Here is a 19,952-nt window from a genome sequence, read left to right as displayed (position 1 = left end):
CTTTGAAGAGAATACGATCGACCATAGAGTTCAAAAAAGGAATGAAGCCTTGGAGATTGGAACAGATGACAGCCTTGTCCGGATCGTCGTCGACCAATAACGCTTGGATATGGTCTGATAATGATGAAGAAGGAGCTGTGATGAGGACAAATATGTTAGTACAAAAACATATATATTCGTATAAGACAATGAGCTGAAGCGTACCAAGTTCGACAGAAGAGCCTTCAGTATGACTTGGTCCACCCGAGAATAGTAGTCCGGCCTCCTGAGCAGCCAAAGTCGGTTCAGGAATAGCAGCTTTTGACGCACTAGCTACGTCAGAAGATTTTTCAATTTCAACCTCAGAGAACTTTGGGTCTAAATTAAGAGGCTCCTTGGGAGAATATTCTACAAACAAAAGAATCATAATAAGTATAATGGAATGATAATCCGAAATTTGAAACAAGTTATTGGTAAAACTTACCAGCTCTGGACACCACATCGGCTGATGTACCAACTTCTTCAGTTGGTCTTGCTTTTGTTGCAACTGGGCTAATTTGGGGAGTGACGGTAACTTCTATCATCATGGGGTCTATAGGAGTAAAAGGTTGAGGTTCAAGAACTGATGATTGCAAATCAACCTCAGTTCCTGCCCATGGCACGAGTTCACTACCCTCCGGTCGATCAGACGTTCCAATGATTATAGTAGTATCAGTTCCAGCAACTGGTCCTATAATTCAAACACTTATATGATTAATCAAGTTAAAATATATATGTATGCATATATGGAGTTTACCGAATAGAGGTCTTACTTTCAGAAGGACCTGCTTCTGTTGAACCGACTCCAACGTTGGATTCTGTGGCTGCACCAGGACTTTTCCCCGATAATAAGTTGGAGATATACTCATGGTCGCCTTCAGAGAGATCAAAATCGAGGTGATGCTCATTGAATTCCTCGACCTCTTCTATTTATTCGCTTTCTATCAGTCCTACAGATAGCTATTCGGAGGAATCTGAATGGATGTTGGATAGTAGCGCGACCTATCATGTGTGTCCTAGAAGGGAATGGTTCTCCAGTTTTGAGAAGCTAGTGGATAGTGGTGTGGTGTACATGGCTGATAACCGTGCATGTCAGATCCTTGGGATAGGAAGAATTCGCAGAGATATACTCATGGTCGCCTTCAGAGAGATCAAAATCGAGGTGATGCTCATTGAATTCCTCGACCTCTATTGCATGCGTGGCCTCTCCTCCAACAGATTCGTGCATCGTGGCATCTACCAAACGTGTTGAATCGTAAATGACACGTAAATTCAAACGAATTTGCTCAAGACAAAGATTAATTACCTTCGTTGGTCGGGACGGATTCGAGAGCTTCACCACTTGTACCTGCTTCTTTTAGTTTAACTAAAAGGAGACCAAGCGCACAAGTCATTAAAGGAGACACACGGTCTGACTCATTCATTTCTCGGATTTCTCTTCCAAGGGGAGAAAGATCAGTACCTGTATCCGCAGCCGATGGATCGATGTCAGGAGTTAGTGAAACATCAGCTGGTCCTTCTTTCAGAGTATCTTGCATTTGCTGGACGAAGCTGGTCTCCTCAGTCTCCATACCTCCGGGAGAAACAGCATCAGCTGGCAACTCTCCTTCTTCTCGACTCCCTACAGAAGTTGAGCATGAAATAAGTTTGAGCATTAAGAAATGTAAAAGCGATAAAAAAAAATAGTTACCTTGTTCATCAGAAGAAACACTACGACCAGACGTCTCTTCTAGAGCAGGAATATGAACGCGTGGTTTGGAGATAGCTTTCTTTTATCTCTTCGGTGGATGTGCTTCAGAACCTTCGTGACGACGTTTGGTGTGTAATTCAGTGCTGGGAGGGACTTGGGTTTGAGCTTGAGTGGAAGATTGAGATCTTTGCCTACGAACAAGAGGCACTATATCCTCTTCATCCTCTTCATCTCCACTGAGAACGTCTACCGTCATCCGATTAGGATAGGTCATGATGACTCTCTCTCTCCGTTTTTTTGGAGCAGCTTGTGGTTGGGCCGGAGCGACGGAAGATCTTACAAGCCCTCTCTCGAAAAAAGAGTCGGGGAGACCTGCTGCTTCCTCAGAACTTGAGTCAGTCTCGCCCGCCCCTTCAGAAGTTTCGGTCGCTTTACTATCAAACTCTTCTTCACTATCCATTGGGCGGACTGGTTCCTTTCCTTTTCTCGAGAATTCAGCAGCTTCTTTTCCTCGAGTCGACACCATAGTCTCCTCAGAGTCACCTCTGTCGCTGGTCGTGGAGAGTCAGATATTCTCCTGCGTCGAGTGACGATATTAGCGGCAATCAACCACTTACAAAAGAGGAAGGTCATCCGTAGGGGCGGCGCCTCTAAGGGGAGATCAAATTCAACATTTGTGCAACCAGCGATGCTCCAGAACCAAGCCCTCGCACCGTCGATAAGTCCACCTCGAAAGCTAAGGTGACGATTCGGGTTGCCGACGTACATTTGATCATAGCCGAACTGACGGGCGAATCGACATGGAAAATAGGGTTCAATGTGACAAACATCTCTTACCCTGAACAATAGATATCCAGGTCGAATGTTCATCAACCATCTGAAGCACCCGACATCCAAGATGGTGTGATTCTGCCTTGGGTCTTCAGCATCCACTAAGGTAGTATTGTAGGTACCAGAGAACTGAGGGAAGCAGGGGAAGAATTCCCAAGACTTGTGAATTTTAAACTGCCTCGTTATGTCTGGCCCTCGATGCCTGATCCATTTGCAATTCTCGAGATTCTGCAACAGAGGGAGGCTGGGATTTACCGTTTCAGGAGCTTCCATTAAATCTGGTCGATGAAGTACTAACCAGGTCATCAGATAAGTGTAGGGTAGCTCCAACTTCGGAACGGACAGACTGGCGGGGGGTTTCTTTTTCTCCTGAGTAAACACGGAGATTAATTGCCGTAATCCACTATGAATATCGGCCACCCTAGCGGGAAGCAAAGATAATTTGCGACCTGTAACTAGCTGGACAGCCGGATACAACACTTCCATTGGCATCGCATCTGAGGACTGGTGGGGAACTACACACCTCTTTAGCCATAAAGCCAGGAAACCCGCCAGCAGAGCAGTAGGGCTAATCGGAACACCAGCTTGCCACAGATAAGGGCAGAACTTAGTGTCGTGCGAAAATCCGTCTTCTGAGCGCGAGGTATAAGATTGCGCGTTTGTTTTCTCTATCAGATGATTGATTTCACCCGAACTCAAAGGAGACAATCCGCATACATCTACCGAACGGTCATCCAGGTTCTTGAATAGATAATCGGCGAATTGTTTCAAGCTGACCTGAGGAGATTTCTTTCTGGCTTTGGGCTCCATCTCGGCCATGGCTATATGATAATGGCAGGTCAATTCCCATAAAGTGTCATGAGTCACAGTTGAGCTATCTTTCATCTTGTTCAGCTGATTGGTGGTTGGAAAGAACTCTTGATAGGGAACATCACCCATAGGCAAACCAGACACCTGCATCATTTCATGCAGTGGTAGTCCAAGCTCCCCGTTTTTGGTAAAGAATGTATTAGTGTCCGGGTTGTAGATCTCGAACAAACAGAGGAAATGACCTACACTAATCTGCAGGCCATGCATGCTGGCACGGATCGGGACATCCAACCCTAATTCTGCTAACTCTCGCCCCCAACGGTTCAACACATATCGGGTCATCCTGCTCCACCACCATTTGTCCCCAGAATAATGGACCCATCCATAGCATCTAAAAGTCTCTTTGGGTAATCTTTTTCCCGCTGCCGCTAACCGGTTCTTCACGGTGTTGGCTTGCACTATCTTCTCATTCTGAGGTATATTGTCTTGTCCTAAGACACCCGGATGAAGTCCCCACACATGAGCTCTTTCACTGGAACCTGGGGTGGCTTCCTTCCCAATGAAACCACAATGAATACGCTCGTGGTTTTTAATCGTCGTAGAACACGACAAATACCTCGCTGGATTAATTCTCTAGCACTTTCGCTATAGCCAGATTTGAACTGGGGAGATGATTCAATTAACGGGATCCCCTCATAATAAGAGTGGGTCACGCTACTCCGACCCGTAACCGCATCAGCAGTAAAGATGGAAGAAGGAAATCGGACTGATAAAAGAAACATACACATAAATCGTGTAAGTATAGCCCTAAAATTTTAGAGAAAAGCGGTATATCTTATTCCATAAGATATAGTCGCTATCTCCACAGCATGTGTGACGATTTTCCATCTACCACATGTATAAAGGAGATACGCGTTACTATGCACGGGCGTTATAACGGCATACCAAAACCTTTCAATACACGTGGGATGATATGAAATCACCCCTGTGTATTCTGAAGTGTGTTTTGTTAAAGCAAAACAAACACTTTTAAGCGTCAATCCCCTCAAAGGAGGATACCGGCTCTTCTCGAGGGTATCTCAAAGGATACAAACGAGGATCTGCATGCAAACACAAATATTGACGCATGAAATTGAAGAAATACAGTGTTTAAAATCGCGAAAGTTTGAGAGAAGTGTACCCCCATGCGAAGCGGCAACAGGGGCAGCCTCCTTAGGGCTCTGAACAGTCGGATGGCCTCGAATCCCTCGAGCTCTACGCGGCGACATGATGAGTATGTGATCTACATTGAAACCCAAGAGGAAGTTAGGGTTTTGAACAAGAAATTGAACAAAATATCACAAAATCTCGTTGAGACAGTGCATGCAAACTGGAAGTCAAAGAAGATCAAGATTTGAAAGAAAAGAGGCGGACAAACCTTCAGAAATCCGAATGGAATCTCCCTAAACGAAGCCTCCACACAAATCAGAAACAAAGAAGGCAAAAGGAAACCGAGAACTTGCAGGAAAAAGTCGGAAAATCGTCAGAGAATCGCCAGAAATCGCCCCAAAAGTCGACGTGAAAAACCCTAAAAAAAGCCCAAGTCCGACTTATATACTTTCTGTCTCGCTGAGCGAGACAACAAACTCTCTGTCTCGCTGAGCGAGACAGCAAACTCTATCTCGCTGAGCGAGACAGTAAACTCTGTCTCGCTTGTCTCGCTGAGCGAGACAGCAAACTCTATCTCGCTGAGCGAGACAGTAAACTCTGTCTCGCTGAACGAGACAGCAAAATCTGTCTCACTGAGCGAGACAACATTCTCCGTCTCGCAGTGCGAGACAGCATTCTCTATCTTGCAGTGCGAGACAGTAAACATTGTGTCGCACAAATACGATACAGAGAGATACTCCAATGGGTACACGAGTCTAAACTGTATTCCTACCCTCAACAGGATGTTTCTGGAGAATATTAATTTGAATATTCTTAAGGATAACCTGATGAGCTCTCAATGGATATATCAATTCAGTGATAAAATCTGAACCCACGAGAGCAAATACCAACTTCAATTCAAGATCTTGACAACGGTCAAGCGATAGACGCGACGCCGGGAAAACATTATCTATTCTACGAAGAACTGAATAGACTAAAAGCAGAAGAGATCAAGCATCAAAGCCATTCACAAGTCCTTTCACACGATCTACTCAACCAAGCATTCAAGGGATCGTAAGTAAAAACTATCTTATCCAAAGTATCCCATGCTCTTCTATAAAAGAATGAGTCTGGAATACTTTGAAGGGGGTATCTGTAGGCATCAAAAAATGCTAAGAGGTATCCAAACATAGAGAAAATCACTCAAATCGACAGATATGAATTGTCTCGCCAGCGAGACAGTGTTTGCTGTCTCGCCAGCGAGACAGTGTTTACTGTCTCGCAGCGAGATTGATAACTGCCCTACACGTGTCCATCAACTGCCAATGGACGTGGAAAACATCGTGGGCGAAAATCACGTGAATAACTGCCAAAATAACGGAGTTTGAAATGTGGGAAGGCAGTTAAAACGAAAACTGTCTGCGGTTACTGTTTCCGAGATAGTATTTACTGTCTCGCGGGTCGAGACAGCAAACACTGTCTCGCCCAGCGAGACAGTAAACACTGTCTCGCCAGTCTAATTTCGTCGTTTGTTGAGTTTTTTCAGTTATGAACTCCAGAGGCTATAAATACCCCCCTAGGGTCATTTCTGACGAGGATCGAGCATATTTTTGAGCATTCCAGAGCAGAGAGAGCAGATTTGAGTTTTCGTGCAACTCCTTGAAATTAAGCTTTGACTTGATTTTAAGAAGAACGACTATCTTACTTCGATAAGATATCGTTTCAATTTCTCACTTCGATAAACGAAGTCAGAATCAGTAAACCCCCTCTTCACGATCTGTGATTCGGCGGTCGACGAACCAAAGCGTTCCCGGCACAGACAAAGTCCCACAAAAACAGGATTCGATAAGCGACTTCTGTGTTATTTTCTCAAAAGTTGTAATTTTCTCTTTGTTGTGTAAAAGAGGTCTTATAAAAAGACTATTTCTTTGAATTTGTTGTAATCGAACAAAGATATAATGAATTCCTCAACAAAATCAACTTTTGCTGAAAACACCAGGCTGTCAAATCAATGTGGGATTCTAGGCAAGAATCCTACCCAAAACGCGATCTTCGCTTTTCAAAGTAAGTCGGTTCGACTTTAAATGCGAGGGTCACCCCCACATTTGTGAGGTTCACCTCCGGATTTTAGAATGTGAGGTTCACCTCCGGATTTTAGAAGCTAAACACGAGGTCCACCTCCGTGTTTCAGAAGCCAAAAGACGAGGCTAACCTCCGTATTTTAGAAGCAGAACACGAGACTCATCCCCGCATTTCAAAGAACAAACGCGGAGCTGACCGCCATGTTTCAAAGACCATACGTAGAGCTCACCCCCATGTTTCAAACGTGAGGGTCCACTACAACATTTCAGAAGCAAAGCCACAACATTCACTCTTGTACGGGTCTTGCGTGGCAAATTTCTTCAACCCAGCTCATTATGCCTTCGAAACGGATGCAGTGAACGACTCTTTTGTGACAAGGAATCAACAGTTCCAAAATCAAAATTAAAATCCAAAGTATTTTAAAAATTCGTTTTAGTCAACCGCGAACTTTTGAAAACTTTGAAGGGGGTTCTGTAGGCTATCTAAAAATTACTACGGATAGCTGATCCTCACAAAACACTGACTAACAACCTTTCTAATTCTCTACTCCATATCATTGTGAAGATGGAGAAGAAAGATGGTGGGATTCAAAATCTTTATCTCTTCAAGCCTCGATCTCTTGCCTGGTTTCTTGAAGAGACTGGTGTTTCATACTGCTTTTGTCAAGCAGATTGTGAAAGAAAAATTCAAAACAAAAGAAAATATAGACGAAGGTTACAATCTGACAACTTTCATAACAACCGGTGAAAGTTATAATTTAACAACTTTCACGATAGTATATGAGAGTTACAAATTGACGACTCTCACATTTCAGAGAGCCAAATTCAAGGATTACAAGATGATGATCCCTACAATACACTAACAAAAGAGATTAAAAATTGACGATCTCTTTAAACCAAAATGCGAAGGTCATCCCCGCGTTTCAATCTCAAAATGTAGAGATCATCCATGTGTTCTAAGTGCCAAACGCGAGGCTCACCCCCGCGTTCCAAGCTCCAAATGCGGATCTCACAACCGCGTTTCATAGGTTAAACGCGAGCGTCATTTCTAGAACGCGAACCTCACGTTTGACCCATTCAAAGATGTTTTGAACGGTTCCAAAACCATTTTGCACAAATTAAGGGTATTAAACCTCCATTATGGCACGATTTAAGGGGTCATTTACACCCCTTTAACCCTATAAATAGTTGGGTTTACAGCTTAAACAAAGGGGCTTGAATTAACTTGGTTGGAACTTAATTTTGGCTTTTGAGAGAGCTTTTGGGAGAGCTTTTGGCTTGGTTCTTGAACCATTTTAGATTATCATTCTTGAGATTGGTTCTTTGGCTAAAAAAGGGATTCATCTGCTTTCTGAAATCAACCTTTTATTAGAGTTCATAACTCGTTACGAGTTTAAACTTGCCCTGCAAGTTTTTCTTAACTCGTTTAGAGTTGCAAAACTTGCCTTGCAAGTTCTTCCAAACTCGTTTAGAGTTCAAAATAGACAAAGTTCCACAAGGCTTCATGCTCAGATCGTCAACGGAATACAAAAATCAAACTCCTATCGACACCAAGAAGGACCCAGTTTTAAACAAAGGGAATGATCTCTGTCGAATTCTTCTCTCTTTTGTAAATCGGGAAATCGATAAAGAAAATTTGTAATTTTTTTCTAAGTCAGTTAGAGAGATTACTGTGAGGGATTGTATTCATTCTTTTCCTAAGTTGGTTAGGGAGATTAATATAATTTTATTTCTCAAATTTTCTTGTATTTTTTTGACAAGCACAAAGCTCTTTTTAAAATTACCTCAAATGTGTCTTATACAATAGCTAGGATAGTGATGAGAGCCAAATCTCCTGTACAATACTTTAGGAATACCTTTCATCCTATTGGATATAAAACTAATTTTCTGATAACAATATTTTATTACAATTTTATACTCTTATTATCTATTTTATATGAATAAATATGCCACTAATAATTGTTTTTATCTTTAAATGCAGGTTAATGAAGAATAAATTCTAAAAAAATCTCATCTCTCATCAAAAGCCCTTGATTTAATTAAGAAATAAAGAAAAAGAGAAATCGAGAAGCCTATTGGAAAATCAAATTTCCAATTTATCCAAAAGCCCAAAGCAAAAGAATCAAGTCATGAATTAATGAAGCCCAAAACGCCAAAGCCCATGAAGCAAAACCTTACCTCTTGTACGCATTGTGAACAATCCAAAAATCAAGCCAGAAGCCCATGAAACAAAAGCCCAGAACCAAAACAATGAAGCATGAATCATGAAGAAATGAAGCAAAGCTCAAAGGAAAATCAAGAAGCCCAATGGAAAATCAACAAGCAAAAGACCCAAGAATCCAAGCCCAAAAGCTCAAAGGCTAAAAATGATTCCTTAGGGCTTAAGTCTTCATCCAAGGGCTCTCATTCATTGTTGTTTACTATAAATAGGGCTAGAGAGTGAGGGGTTAAAGGTGTGAAAAATTTTGTAAACTCCTTTATTATCTATTTTATATGAATAAATATGCCACTAATAATTGTTTTTATCTTTAAATGCAGGTTAATGAAGAATAAATTCTAAAAAAATCTCATCTCTCATCAAAAGCCCTTGATTTAATTAAGAAATAAAGAAAAAGAGAAATCGAGAAGCCTATTGGAAAATCAAATTTCCAATTTATCCAAAAGCCCAAAGCAAAAGAATCAAGTCATGAATTAATGAAGCCCAAAACGCCAAAGCCCATGAAGCAAAACCTTACCTCTTGTACGCATTGTGAACAATCCAAAAATCATGCCAGAAGCCCATGAAACAAAAGCCCAAAACCAAAACAATGAAGCACGAATCATGAAGAAATGAAGCAAAGTTCAAAGAAAAATCAAGAAGCCCAATGGAAAATCAACAAGCAAAAGACCCAAGAATCCAAGCCCAAAAGCTCAAAGGCTAAAAATGATTCCTTAGGGCTTAAGTCTTCATCCAAGGGCACTCGTTCATTGTTGTTTACTATAAATAGGGATAGAGAGTGTGGGGTTAAGGGTGTAAAAAATTTTGTAACTCCATTTGAAGAGGAGTGTTACTCTTAATTGAGAAGACCTTCCAAATTTATAACTTTTGTTACAATTAATAAAAGAATTTGTCTCCACTTTAAATTTTTCTTTTCTCCTCTTTGTTGAATGATGAAGATGGAGATGAAGAGCAATTTGAAGGTTTGTATTTTTTTATTTTTCTCTTTTATTTCTTTTTAGTAATTTCTTTATTATTACTAATTAGTTAGAATTACATTCATGCTTGTAGTGTAGATTTATTTTCTTATCTTTTTATTTCTTTTTGTACTTTAATTTGTAGAGTAGATTTATTTTCATGCATTTAATTTTTGTAATTTATTTTGTAGTTTAGATTTTAATTCTCTGTAGTTAGATTTATTTTTTGTCCATAGTTTAGATTTTTCTTTTCTTTTTATTTTTGTAATTAGTTCTTTTTCTTCTTGCTTTTATTTCTTAAGATAGAAAATTAGTTCTTGTAGGAATCTTAGAATTGTATGAAACTAGTCTAATTTCCTTTATATTATATGAATTATTCTCTTGCACTTAAAATATTCATGTTTAGGATAATCAACTAGAGAACTAATTTGTAGAAGAAGAATTTGATAATCTATGCTTATTTTAAATGGTTTGATAGGTTACGCTTATGAGTTCTAGGATTACTATCTTGTTGTTGTTGTTATCATGAATTGTAATTTTGACTTAGATGATAATTTGATAGGTTATACTTTCCTTAAATGGTTTGATAGTCTATGCTTAATAAATCTAAGTTGAAATATGATAAAAAGAGAATAGTTTGTATTTTATAATTGAGATTAGCTAGTGGATTCAATTCTAGATCTCTCATATCTTTAATTAAATCCTCCATCTTTTGTTTTCTTGATTTTTTTCTCTTTTTATTCTTGCTTTTTATTTTATTCTTTGATTCTTTCTTCTCTTCTCTAAAATTCAATTTATTGTCACTTACATATATTCAAACAATCACTCATCATATCTGTCTCCATAATCACACTTATTCTTTAATCCTGTTTTTATTATGTACAAAACATAAGAACCAATTCTAATAATCTCTTAAAATCACATTCCTCGTGGGATCGATAACTTTTTATACTATAACTTGATCAATTATGCACATGCAATTTTGGTACATAATTATGCCGCACCATTTTCCTTAGAGGCAACACACTAAAAATATATAATTGAATGCAGAAAAATATCACTCCTAATTTTCACTATTCTCGACCTCTACAACTATGAAGGCCAAAGGAAATAAGTCATCATCTGCATCTACTCCTATAGCAACAAGCAATACACTCTTATATATACCATATAAGTGTGTGCCATCAATGTTAAGAACCGGCCGACAAAATTTAAATCCCTTGATCGAAAGATCAAATGCCCAAAATACAGAGGTGAATTGATGAACTCCCGGATTGATCTCTTTGGTCATGAGTTTGTATTTAGATCCAGGATTGTTTTTTTTATTACATCAAGATATGAGGAAGTGCCACGTAAGACTTCTCCCAATCACCAAATATTTTTATCATCGTAATTCTCATTGCATTACATGTTTTACTATATGATATTTCAATGAACTTCGTATCTAGCACTCTCTCAATTACATTACCGGAGTTAGTTCAAGCTTCTTCTTTAATTTTGGCATAATAAACCACGCTATGTAAGAGGCAGATGCACCACTATGATCTTGCTTTAATATCAAATTGCTACATGTGTGAACACTGTAGTATGCTGTGATCCTAAAATGCCTATTATGTTTCTTTCCGGTAAATACATATAACTTCCAAGGACATGCATAATTAGCTTCATTTCCCTCAGTCCGACCTTTCCTTTGTGTATACATAAAACAAATTGCATCATAACTTATGCGATTGCTTTTAACTTGCTTGAATTTGACATTTTTTGATTGAGTAATCACAAATAGCATTAACTATTTGGTCCTTAGTCTTGAATAAATCTCCACCTCTGAAAGAGATGTCATCATCTCTTCTATAAGTTAAACTTTGGCTAATGCACATATCTTGTACCGTGGAAGAATGAATACACTCATCATCTTCAAACTCGTCGGGGGGCGGTTCTTCGTACTCAACATATTCATTATTAACATAAGCCTCATCAGGCCAATCCAGATTCCCTTCAACATCTTCAGTCATAAATTGCATGCTATTAATTGGTGTACTATCTTGCTCTTCACCTTTAAAGTCGTTATTTCTTTCATCCTCTTTAATTGTTGCCCTTCTTAACGGCCTCATATTTTTATAAGGGACTTTATTGTTCATGACATTTGACGTTCCCAGCCCCCGAACGAAGGTGCACTTAGATATTGAAATTGAGTCTGCTCCTTTTCACTCAAAAAAGAAAGAAAACCATCAGACTCAACTTCTAAATCTAACATGCGTGAGAATTTTCATGGAGGTTTGAATATTTGGCATGAACTATATAGCAACTTTTCAATAAACAATTCTACCGTCGGTTGCGACTTGCTCAAATTAAACATAATACTCATATGATGATCGTTTGAGATCTCAACTGCAGACGCTCTATCAAAAGTTATGGGCCAATTGCATATTATTTTTAGTCAGTACTCTCGTGGGTCAATTTCCGTAACTTGGTGTAATTCCTTAATCAAGTCATAATAACTATATGATCCCGAGATCATTAATGACGTCGTTATCCCTCCTACGTACATGGACATATTATTCATTTCATAATTAATTTTTCCACCATAAGAGCAAGTAATAAAAATTATATTGTTCAACCTATGCAAAAGAATATTATATCATTTAAATACAAAAAAAAAAAAAAAAGTTTATCAAGGCATTGAATAAGAGAGGAAAAGCAAAGATACAAATAATCTTATATAATTTTGATCAAAAATCCTAAACCCCAAAATAAAAATCCTAAACCCTAGAAATGAGCATTCTATGCCCTAGAAGTTTAATTTCAATTATAACAATCAACACACAAATCATTCGAACCACCACAAAGATAGTGATTGATAATAAATTTTAAAACCTAGAAATAAGATTTTTGATAGCAAACCGTAGATTTTTACATGTTAAAAGAGGAGAGAGTGAAGAGAAATTACTCTAGATATCTTGAGTAAACTTTCACGATGAATTTCGGCCACAAAATAGGGTTAGGAGAAGCGGGTAGGCGGCTTGAGATATTGAGATCGGATTTGAAGAGGGAGAAAAATTGGGATTTTGGGGGAGGAAGGGTCTGGTCCGTATATATAAGGGGGACAAGCCCCATCACAAATAGTCAGGGTTGGCATCCCTGACTATGTCATGAATTAACCCCTTCCTGATTTTCGGGTTGGGGAGTCTCTGCTAAATAGTTCTGTTTGGCAACCCGATTATTTCATGAGTTGCTGCGACTCTCTACTAAATGGTCTGTGAACCCCAACCATTTAGACTTGGCGCTTCAAAATGGTCGGGGTTTCCAACCTTAACTATTTTGTGCAATGACAAACTTAGTCAGGGTTGTAAATCCCAACTTATTTAGTGGTCTAACCACGAATGAGGGGCAGGAGATATCCTAATTAGTCGGGGTTGGCAAGCCCGACTAATTAAGACCATGATTTTTTTTTTAAAATGAACCACTTACTAGCCACGAAGCTGATGTGACCAGAAAGTGGGTCCATTCTTGTAATAAACTTCGGATAGGTACGAAATTTGGGATTGAATTTGTGAATGGGTTTATTTCAAAATTTTATTTATTTCTCAAGTAACTATAAATATACACTAGTTCCCTTTAAATTTTCAAATATTTAAAAAAAGCGCCTACAAAGCTGCCTCTATGGTAGTAGTAGTTTCAAATTTACTTGGATTTTTTTTATTGACAAAAATCTTGATTGATATTGAACTAGAACGATTTATAAATTTAAAAAAATTCTGCCGACCAATATAATTGAGGGTTTGTTTACCTTAGTTTATCTTTAAACATAATTACTTTTTTATACCATTAAATCTAATCATTTTTATGTATTTATCTCTAAATCCAAGTTTCTAAATACAATACATAAGTATGTGGGGCTCCCTTAAAATTTTACAAAAATCTGAATTTACTCTCTCTCTCTCTCTCTCACTCTCTCACTCTCTCTTCACATTTATGTTGTGTTTGGATGGAGGATAGTGGAGAAGGGGAAAAGAATTTTTTTTGGGAGTTTTATTGGGAGGGTAAAGAAGGGAAATGAGGGAAAATTTTACACTAAAATCTTACACACCAAATTGAGGGTAAAGGAGAGGAAGGAAAAATTGACGAGTTATCTTCCTTTCCCATCCTTTCCTTCCCCAAACACATCATTAGTTCCCCCTCTCTTTCCTTTATTCTCCTTTATCATTCTTTCACTCTTATGAATCCATTAATAACTCAACCCCATTAATGCTTAGGCTTTGATTGCTTGATTCTAGTGGAGATTTATCTCATTTTTAGTATTTAAAGATATAAATTTTATAATTTACTCAACTTCTGAAATTATAGTAGGGGAAAGCAAATGGTAGGCTTGGTCTATTTTGATTTATTTTCTGAGATCGAATCAAACCGGATTACAAAATGAACCGAACTAAAGCAAACCGATTTGTTTCGGTTCGGTTGGTTGTTTCGGCTCCTACCACGCAGCAATAAATGGGAACAAAAGTCTCAATCGGATAGACTGAGAAACCCACTATCAGATCAAATTGAAGAAGAAAACATAAAAATTAGACCAAATACAAGAAGAAAACATAAAAATGACGGTAACTAGAGATAGGAGAAAAACAACAAAGAGAGATGAATTAGATTTTTATGCGCCTTTTATTTGGTGGCAGGCCACAGGAGAAAGGTTGACTGCGCTTTTGAAATAAAAATAGTAAGGGTGTGTTTGGGAATTTGGATTTGGGCCTGGATTTAAAATCCAGGGTATTTCAATTCCAAATATCTAGTTTGGATTCTAATTTGGGCCTAGATTTTAAATCAATTGATTTAACAAAGATGAATTTGAAAGTCCAAAACCACTGATTTTAAATTCCAGCCCACACTTTGTCATTTATCAAATCCCGACCCGATCATTTAACAAGTCCCCCTGCCTCTCCCCCTACAGTTGAAACCCTAGATCTGATCTAGGGTTTATATAGTGTTAATAATAATTTTGTTTGATTGAATTGTTGCAGCTATTTAGCCCCAAAACCCTTTTCTTCTTCAACATCGGTGTAATATTTGGTTGGTTTTAGCTTTTAAAGGTGAGCATCAATCTAAATGTGGGGTTGTTTTTCTACTTCACATGTCGTAGGTGATATTTGCTTATATGTTCATTAATTAATGGATTATGTGAACATGGTTATAGGTGAAATTATTCTCTTCTAACAGTGATAACTTTTCCGGCCACCAACGTCAGGAAAAGTGAAACACGTAAGTGCTTTTTTCGATCTTCTCGGCTTGTGATTATGGTAATATACTTTCAAAGTTACAATTGTGATTCTTTCATCTGATTCATCATAGTAGCCCAAATTAGACCTTTTAAATTACAGTTATGTTCGATTTGTATGTAAACTATACGATAATTTGATCCTAGGCGAACTATATCATTGTCCTTCGTATTAAGATTCTTTAATTTGTGATTATTTTCTTGTTGTAGATATTTAGTTTCACTTGGGTTACTTTGGTGATTTATAGGGTATTAGTTAGAGATTGGTTGGTGGGACTTTTCACCTATCTATATATACTACTATAATTAAATGATAAAGGAAATATCACCTTTATGAAGAAGTATCTATAATTAAAAGTCAGTCTCAAATTTGAATGGAGAAGTATCATTCATTTATTGTAGGTTCTACACGAGTCTGAAGACATAAACCTGATCATATTGTTGTTGTTGTCGTTGTCCTTTTTTTTTGCTACTGGAATTTTTAAAAGTGATAGTTGGCTACTCATACGCCATGTGTTTAAATTCCTTAACTTCCTACCAGCATTGACATGTCCTTTGCAGTTTGCCATTTGGTTTACTGAATGCCTGTTTTTTGTAAACATTGTAGTTGATTACAATTTGCTTGTTTTGCAAGATGTGCAAGTTTTCTTAAGCTTCACTTAGTATTGTTCTTTCTTCATCATGTCAGCGATCTTGCCATTGTACTGAGAAGGCTCAGATTGATGTTTGTATGATGCATCGCTGTCTTAGGCTTTCCTACTTACAGAAAGAGACTTTTTTTTGTGTGAACGTGTCGTTGATGAAATTGTTTGTAACCAACATACAAACTTTGTAGTTTGTGTAGTACATGTTGCGTTTTTGAGTTTAGGAATGATCACTTTATATTAATGCTAAACTACAGCATTTATGATGGTGAATAGTGTGATTCTAATTACTGGTAAGGCGGTTAATGGTTGATATACCTACATGTAGTATAGTAGTAGGGGTTTTCTACCAAAAATTTGGATATCTGCTGTTGTTGGACAATGTGGCCATCCATATCCAATAGTCATATGTATTTAGACCTCTGGTTGATAAATGCATCTTTATCTGGCCCCAGCATTATTTCTTTTGTGCAATTGTGTCTCCTTGGAAGGATATTGCTGATCATGAGCAGTATATCATTTGTTTTAGTTAGCGCTTACGGAATATCATCTTCTTCACTCCACACCCGAGGGTTCACAACTGATCGCAGTCATTCATTTATTTCAATGTGTGAGATCTCACAAGGTAGTAATTATTGTGCACTATGGTAGAAATGCCACCACATAAGAACTATTGCTTGTATAAAATAAGATAATCTCCCTGTTTTTGGTTCAAGTACAAGAAGACAGGCTCTTTTCTCCTCAAATGAAACCAGCAATTGACAATTCTTTGCTTTAATCTTCAGCTCATCAGGTAATGATGTAGGTAGATTCACATCAATTTGCCTTCTAGCATAAGAAAGGTTTTGCTTCTAACATATGTAATTTTTTATTGTCATGCAATCTTATGGATGTTATTTTAAAGTAGGGTGTTATTTCTATGTCTTGAGTTGTTTTTTCTTAGGGCTTCATTAAATTTGCATCCTACTAAATATATATTCATAATATATGTGTAATCTGCTTGCATGTTCAACTTTTAATGTGATAGGTTAAAAATGATAAATGATGGAAGGGATTCAATGATCCAACATAAACGTACAATGGAAGAATTTGAGAGGAGAGAAGATGAGGAAATTATTATGGTAGCGGTCAGTTTTATAGTTGCTACCATTGGTGTTTGGTACTATACAAAGCACATGTTGAAGGAGAGTTCAAGAACAAACGAAGAAGAGGATGAAAGGACATACCTTAGAAAGTCTTGGATTCGAACTCTTATTTGCAATGCAAATAATTGTGTTGAACAACTAAGGATGAATCCTCAAGTGTTTAAGAGGTTATGTGATGTTCTATGTACTAGAGGGGGATTAGTAGCATCAAGAAATGTCACGATTGAAGAAATTGTCGCTATGTTTTTGCATATTTTAGCTCATAATGTAAAAAATAGGACAAGCAAAACAGATTTTTATCATTCAAATGAAACAATTAGTCGGCAGTTCCACAAAGTACTTCAAGCAGTCATGAAGATAGGAAGTCTCTATATTAGACAAGAATATACAAATCCTAATGAGAGAGACATGGAGAAGTGGAAATGGTTTGAGGTAACTATGGCTTCTTTTATTAAGGTTTTCATGTTTAATACTTTTGTTTAATAGAACTAATTGTAAGGTTGTGCAATTTTAGGATGCTATCGGGGCACTTGATGGGACTCATATCCAATTAACTATTCCTTTGGAAGATCAAAGTAGATATCGAAATAGAAAAGGAGAGACCAGTACAAATGTACTAGGTGTTTGTGATGCCAATTTGAGATTTTCATATGTGCTACCTGGTTGGGAGGGTTCAACATCAGATTCTCGTGTTTTGCGTGATGCTTTGCATCGACCCAATGGCTTGAAACTTCCCTCAAGTTGGAATATAATTTTTTAATTATTATATATGTATTGCTTCCTAGTTTTTACATTGTTATGACTGAAGATTTTGATTTTGTAGATAAATACTTTCTTGTGGATGCTGGGTATACAAATGGCGCACCTTATAGAGGGACTCACTATCATATAAAGTCTTGGAGAGAAAATGGTCCAAGAAATTACAAGGAGTTATTTAACCAACGTCATTCCTCTGCTAGAAACACAATTGAGAGGGCATTCGGATTGCTAAAAAAGTGATGGGCTATATTACAGACAACTAGCTTTTATAGTGTTAAGACTCAAATTATGATCATTAATGCATGTTGTATTCTTCATAATTTTTTACGTGAAGAGATGAATGAAGACGACTTGTTGAATGATCATTAATGCATGTTGTATTCTTCATAATTTTTTACGTGAAGAGATGAATGAAGACGACTTGTTGAATGATGTGGATCGAGAATTAGAAGATGATCCTGTTTTAGAAATTGAGAATGTAGATGAGGAGCGTATCACCACTATGAGAGTTACAAATGAATGGAATAACTTTAGAGATGATTTAGCTATGCAAATGTGGGATGAATACCGACTTTGAGAGGGGGCTAGCATCCATAAGATTTGATGCTAAAGTTGGTCAGCAGTTATGAATAATTTTATGTCTTTGATAAGTTTTATGATCTTTGAATATTGGAGTAACATTGTTTTGTTCATTGCTTGCAGACTTTGCAGTAGCTATTTACACTTGTAGCCATCACCTTTTTCTCGTGCCTTCATTCTACAATGTCGAAGGTTCATTATTAATCAACTTTTGTGCTTGATTACTAATTCTGTGTAATTCACTTTGGTATGTATTAGGATGACAAAGAAAGGGAAATAAATTGCATCTTAGTCGAGATCATATGTTGTGTGGAATCGTGATATGGACTCGCTTTAGCTAATGTGTTGTACAATCAAATGAACCAAGGATTAAAAGTCGATGGTACAGCCTCAAGTGTATCAAGTTGCGGTTGATGCACTAAAATCATTTAATAGCAACTTGAACAAAGATAATGTGAAGAATCGACTCAAAATTTGGAAAACACATTATAATGTTATCTATGACATTAAAAATAAAAGTGGTTTGACGTGGTGGGATGATGAGAAGAAAATGGTGATTATACCCGCTAGCGAGCAAAAAGTATGGAGCGACTATGTTTCGGTAATATCGCACTTTATACTTATTAATTTGAATTATTAGTTTGTTGCATATATCTAAAAATATTTGTGAATGTTCTTATATTGTAGGCTAATCCAGATGCAAAAGGCTACCAGAATCGTTTGATTGAAAATTAGGATGACATTATGGTGTCATGTACAAAAGATAGAGCCAATGGTGAAGGTGCAGAAACCTTTGAAGAGGCTGCTAATGCAATGCAACATGAGGAATCTGAGGCACAATCCGAAACAAATGAAGGTGGAAGCTCTTAAAGGAAACATCTTCCTAGAGCATCAACTAGTGGTGAGATAAGCTCAATGAAACAAAAGAAGGGGGATAAAATGATTGATTCACTTGCAGTGATGACAGCTTCTGTGAGTGAGTATTTTAATGAGAGAAAGAAGGAAGTAGTAAGAAAACCACCAACCGGATAGGAGATTCATCAAGTGGTCTCAAAAATACCCAACTTAAGTCGCATTCAAGTGTTCAATGCATTTGAGAAGATAATGGATAGCAACCCGGAAAAGTTTTATTTGTTGAAGTCACTTCCTTATGATGAAAAAAGAGATTTTATTCTCTTTATTCTTAAGGAGTAGTTTCTAGTTTTCAGGTTGGACTACTTTTCTTCATCTCAATGTTATTCTTCACAATATTTTTAACCAAATATTTCTAATTTTTTGATGATTTCTTATGAATGCATTAGGGTTTGGTGATTTTGATGGATTCTTAGCTTTTTTGATGATTTCTTATGAATGCATTAGGGTTTGGTGATTTTGATGGATTCTTAGCTAATTCAAGTAAGGAGTGCTTGTCTCATCTCAAAGGTGATTTTGATGGATTCTTAGCTAATTCAAGTAAGGAGTGCTTGTCTCATCTCAAAGGTACAAAATTTTTAATTTATTGAGAATTATGTTCTTTTTATTTAGTGTATATTTGATTATGATGCATTTCTAAATGCCCGCTCTATTAAAACCTCCAAAAAAACTCAAGAACCAAAAAACCGCGAAATGAGACCTACACAAACCATGCCTTAATACTGAAAACATAAAAATATTGTGGCAGACCTATTACCCTAATCAGCTTGCACGTATAATGCAATTTTCTGGGTTATCGTTATTATAACATAAACTATGGCCATTCATCTATAGACACGCAGAGGACATACAAAATTTCAGCAGACCATATATTGGGCCTTTTGGTCATATGTCTCCTAGCTTTAGGCCTTGTGA

At 37.4% G+C, this 19,952-nt stretch overlaps 1 protein-coding gene across 1 annotated transcript; it reads left to right on the top strand.

Moving 5' to 3' along the window:
• Positions 16,722–18,123, top strand: LOC109846211. The gene is made up of 4 exons (XM_020415435.1): positions 16,722–17,219; positions 17,302–17,527; positions 17,611–17,697; positions 17,951–18,123. The coding sequence occupies exons 1-4, from the start codon at positions 16,722–16,724 to the stop codon at positions 18,121–18,123; spliced, it is 984 nt and encodes a 327-aa protein (XP_020271024.1).

Source organism: Asparagus officinalis, chromosome 6 (genome assembly GCF_001876935.1).
Source record: "Asparagus officinalis chromosome 6, Aspof.V1, whole genome shotgun sequence".
NCBI classification, from domain to species: domain Eukaryota; kingdom Viridiplantae; phylum Streptophyta; class Magnoliopsida; order Asparagales; family Asparagaceae; genus Asparagus; species Asparagus officinalis.
Note: the sequence above shows the minus strand (reverse complement) of the source record. Positions and strands in the feature narration are given on the sequence as shown.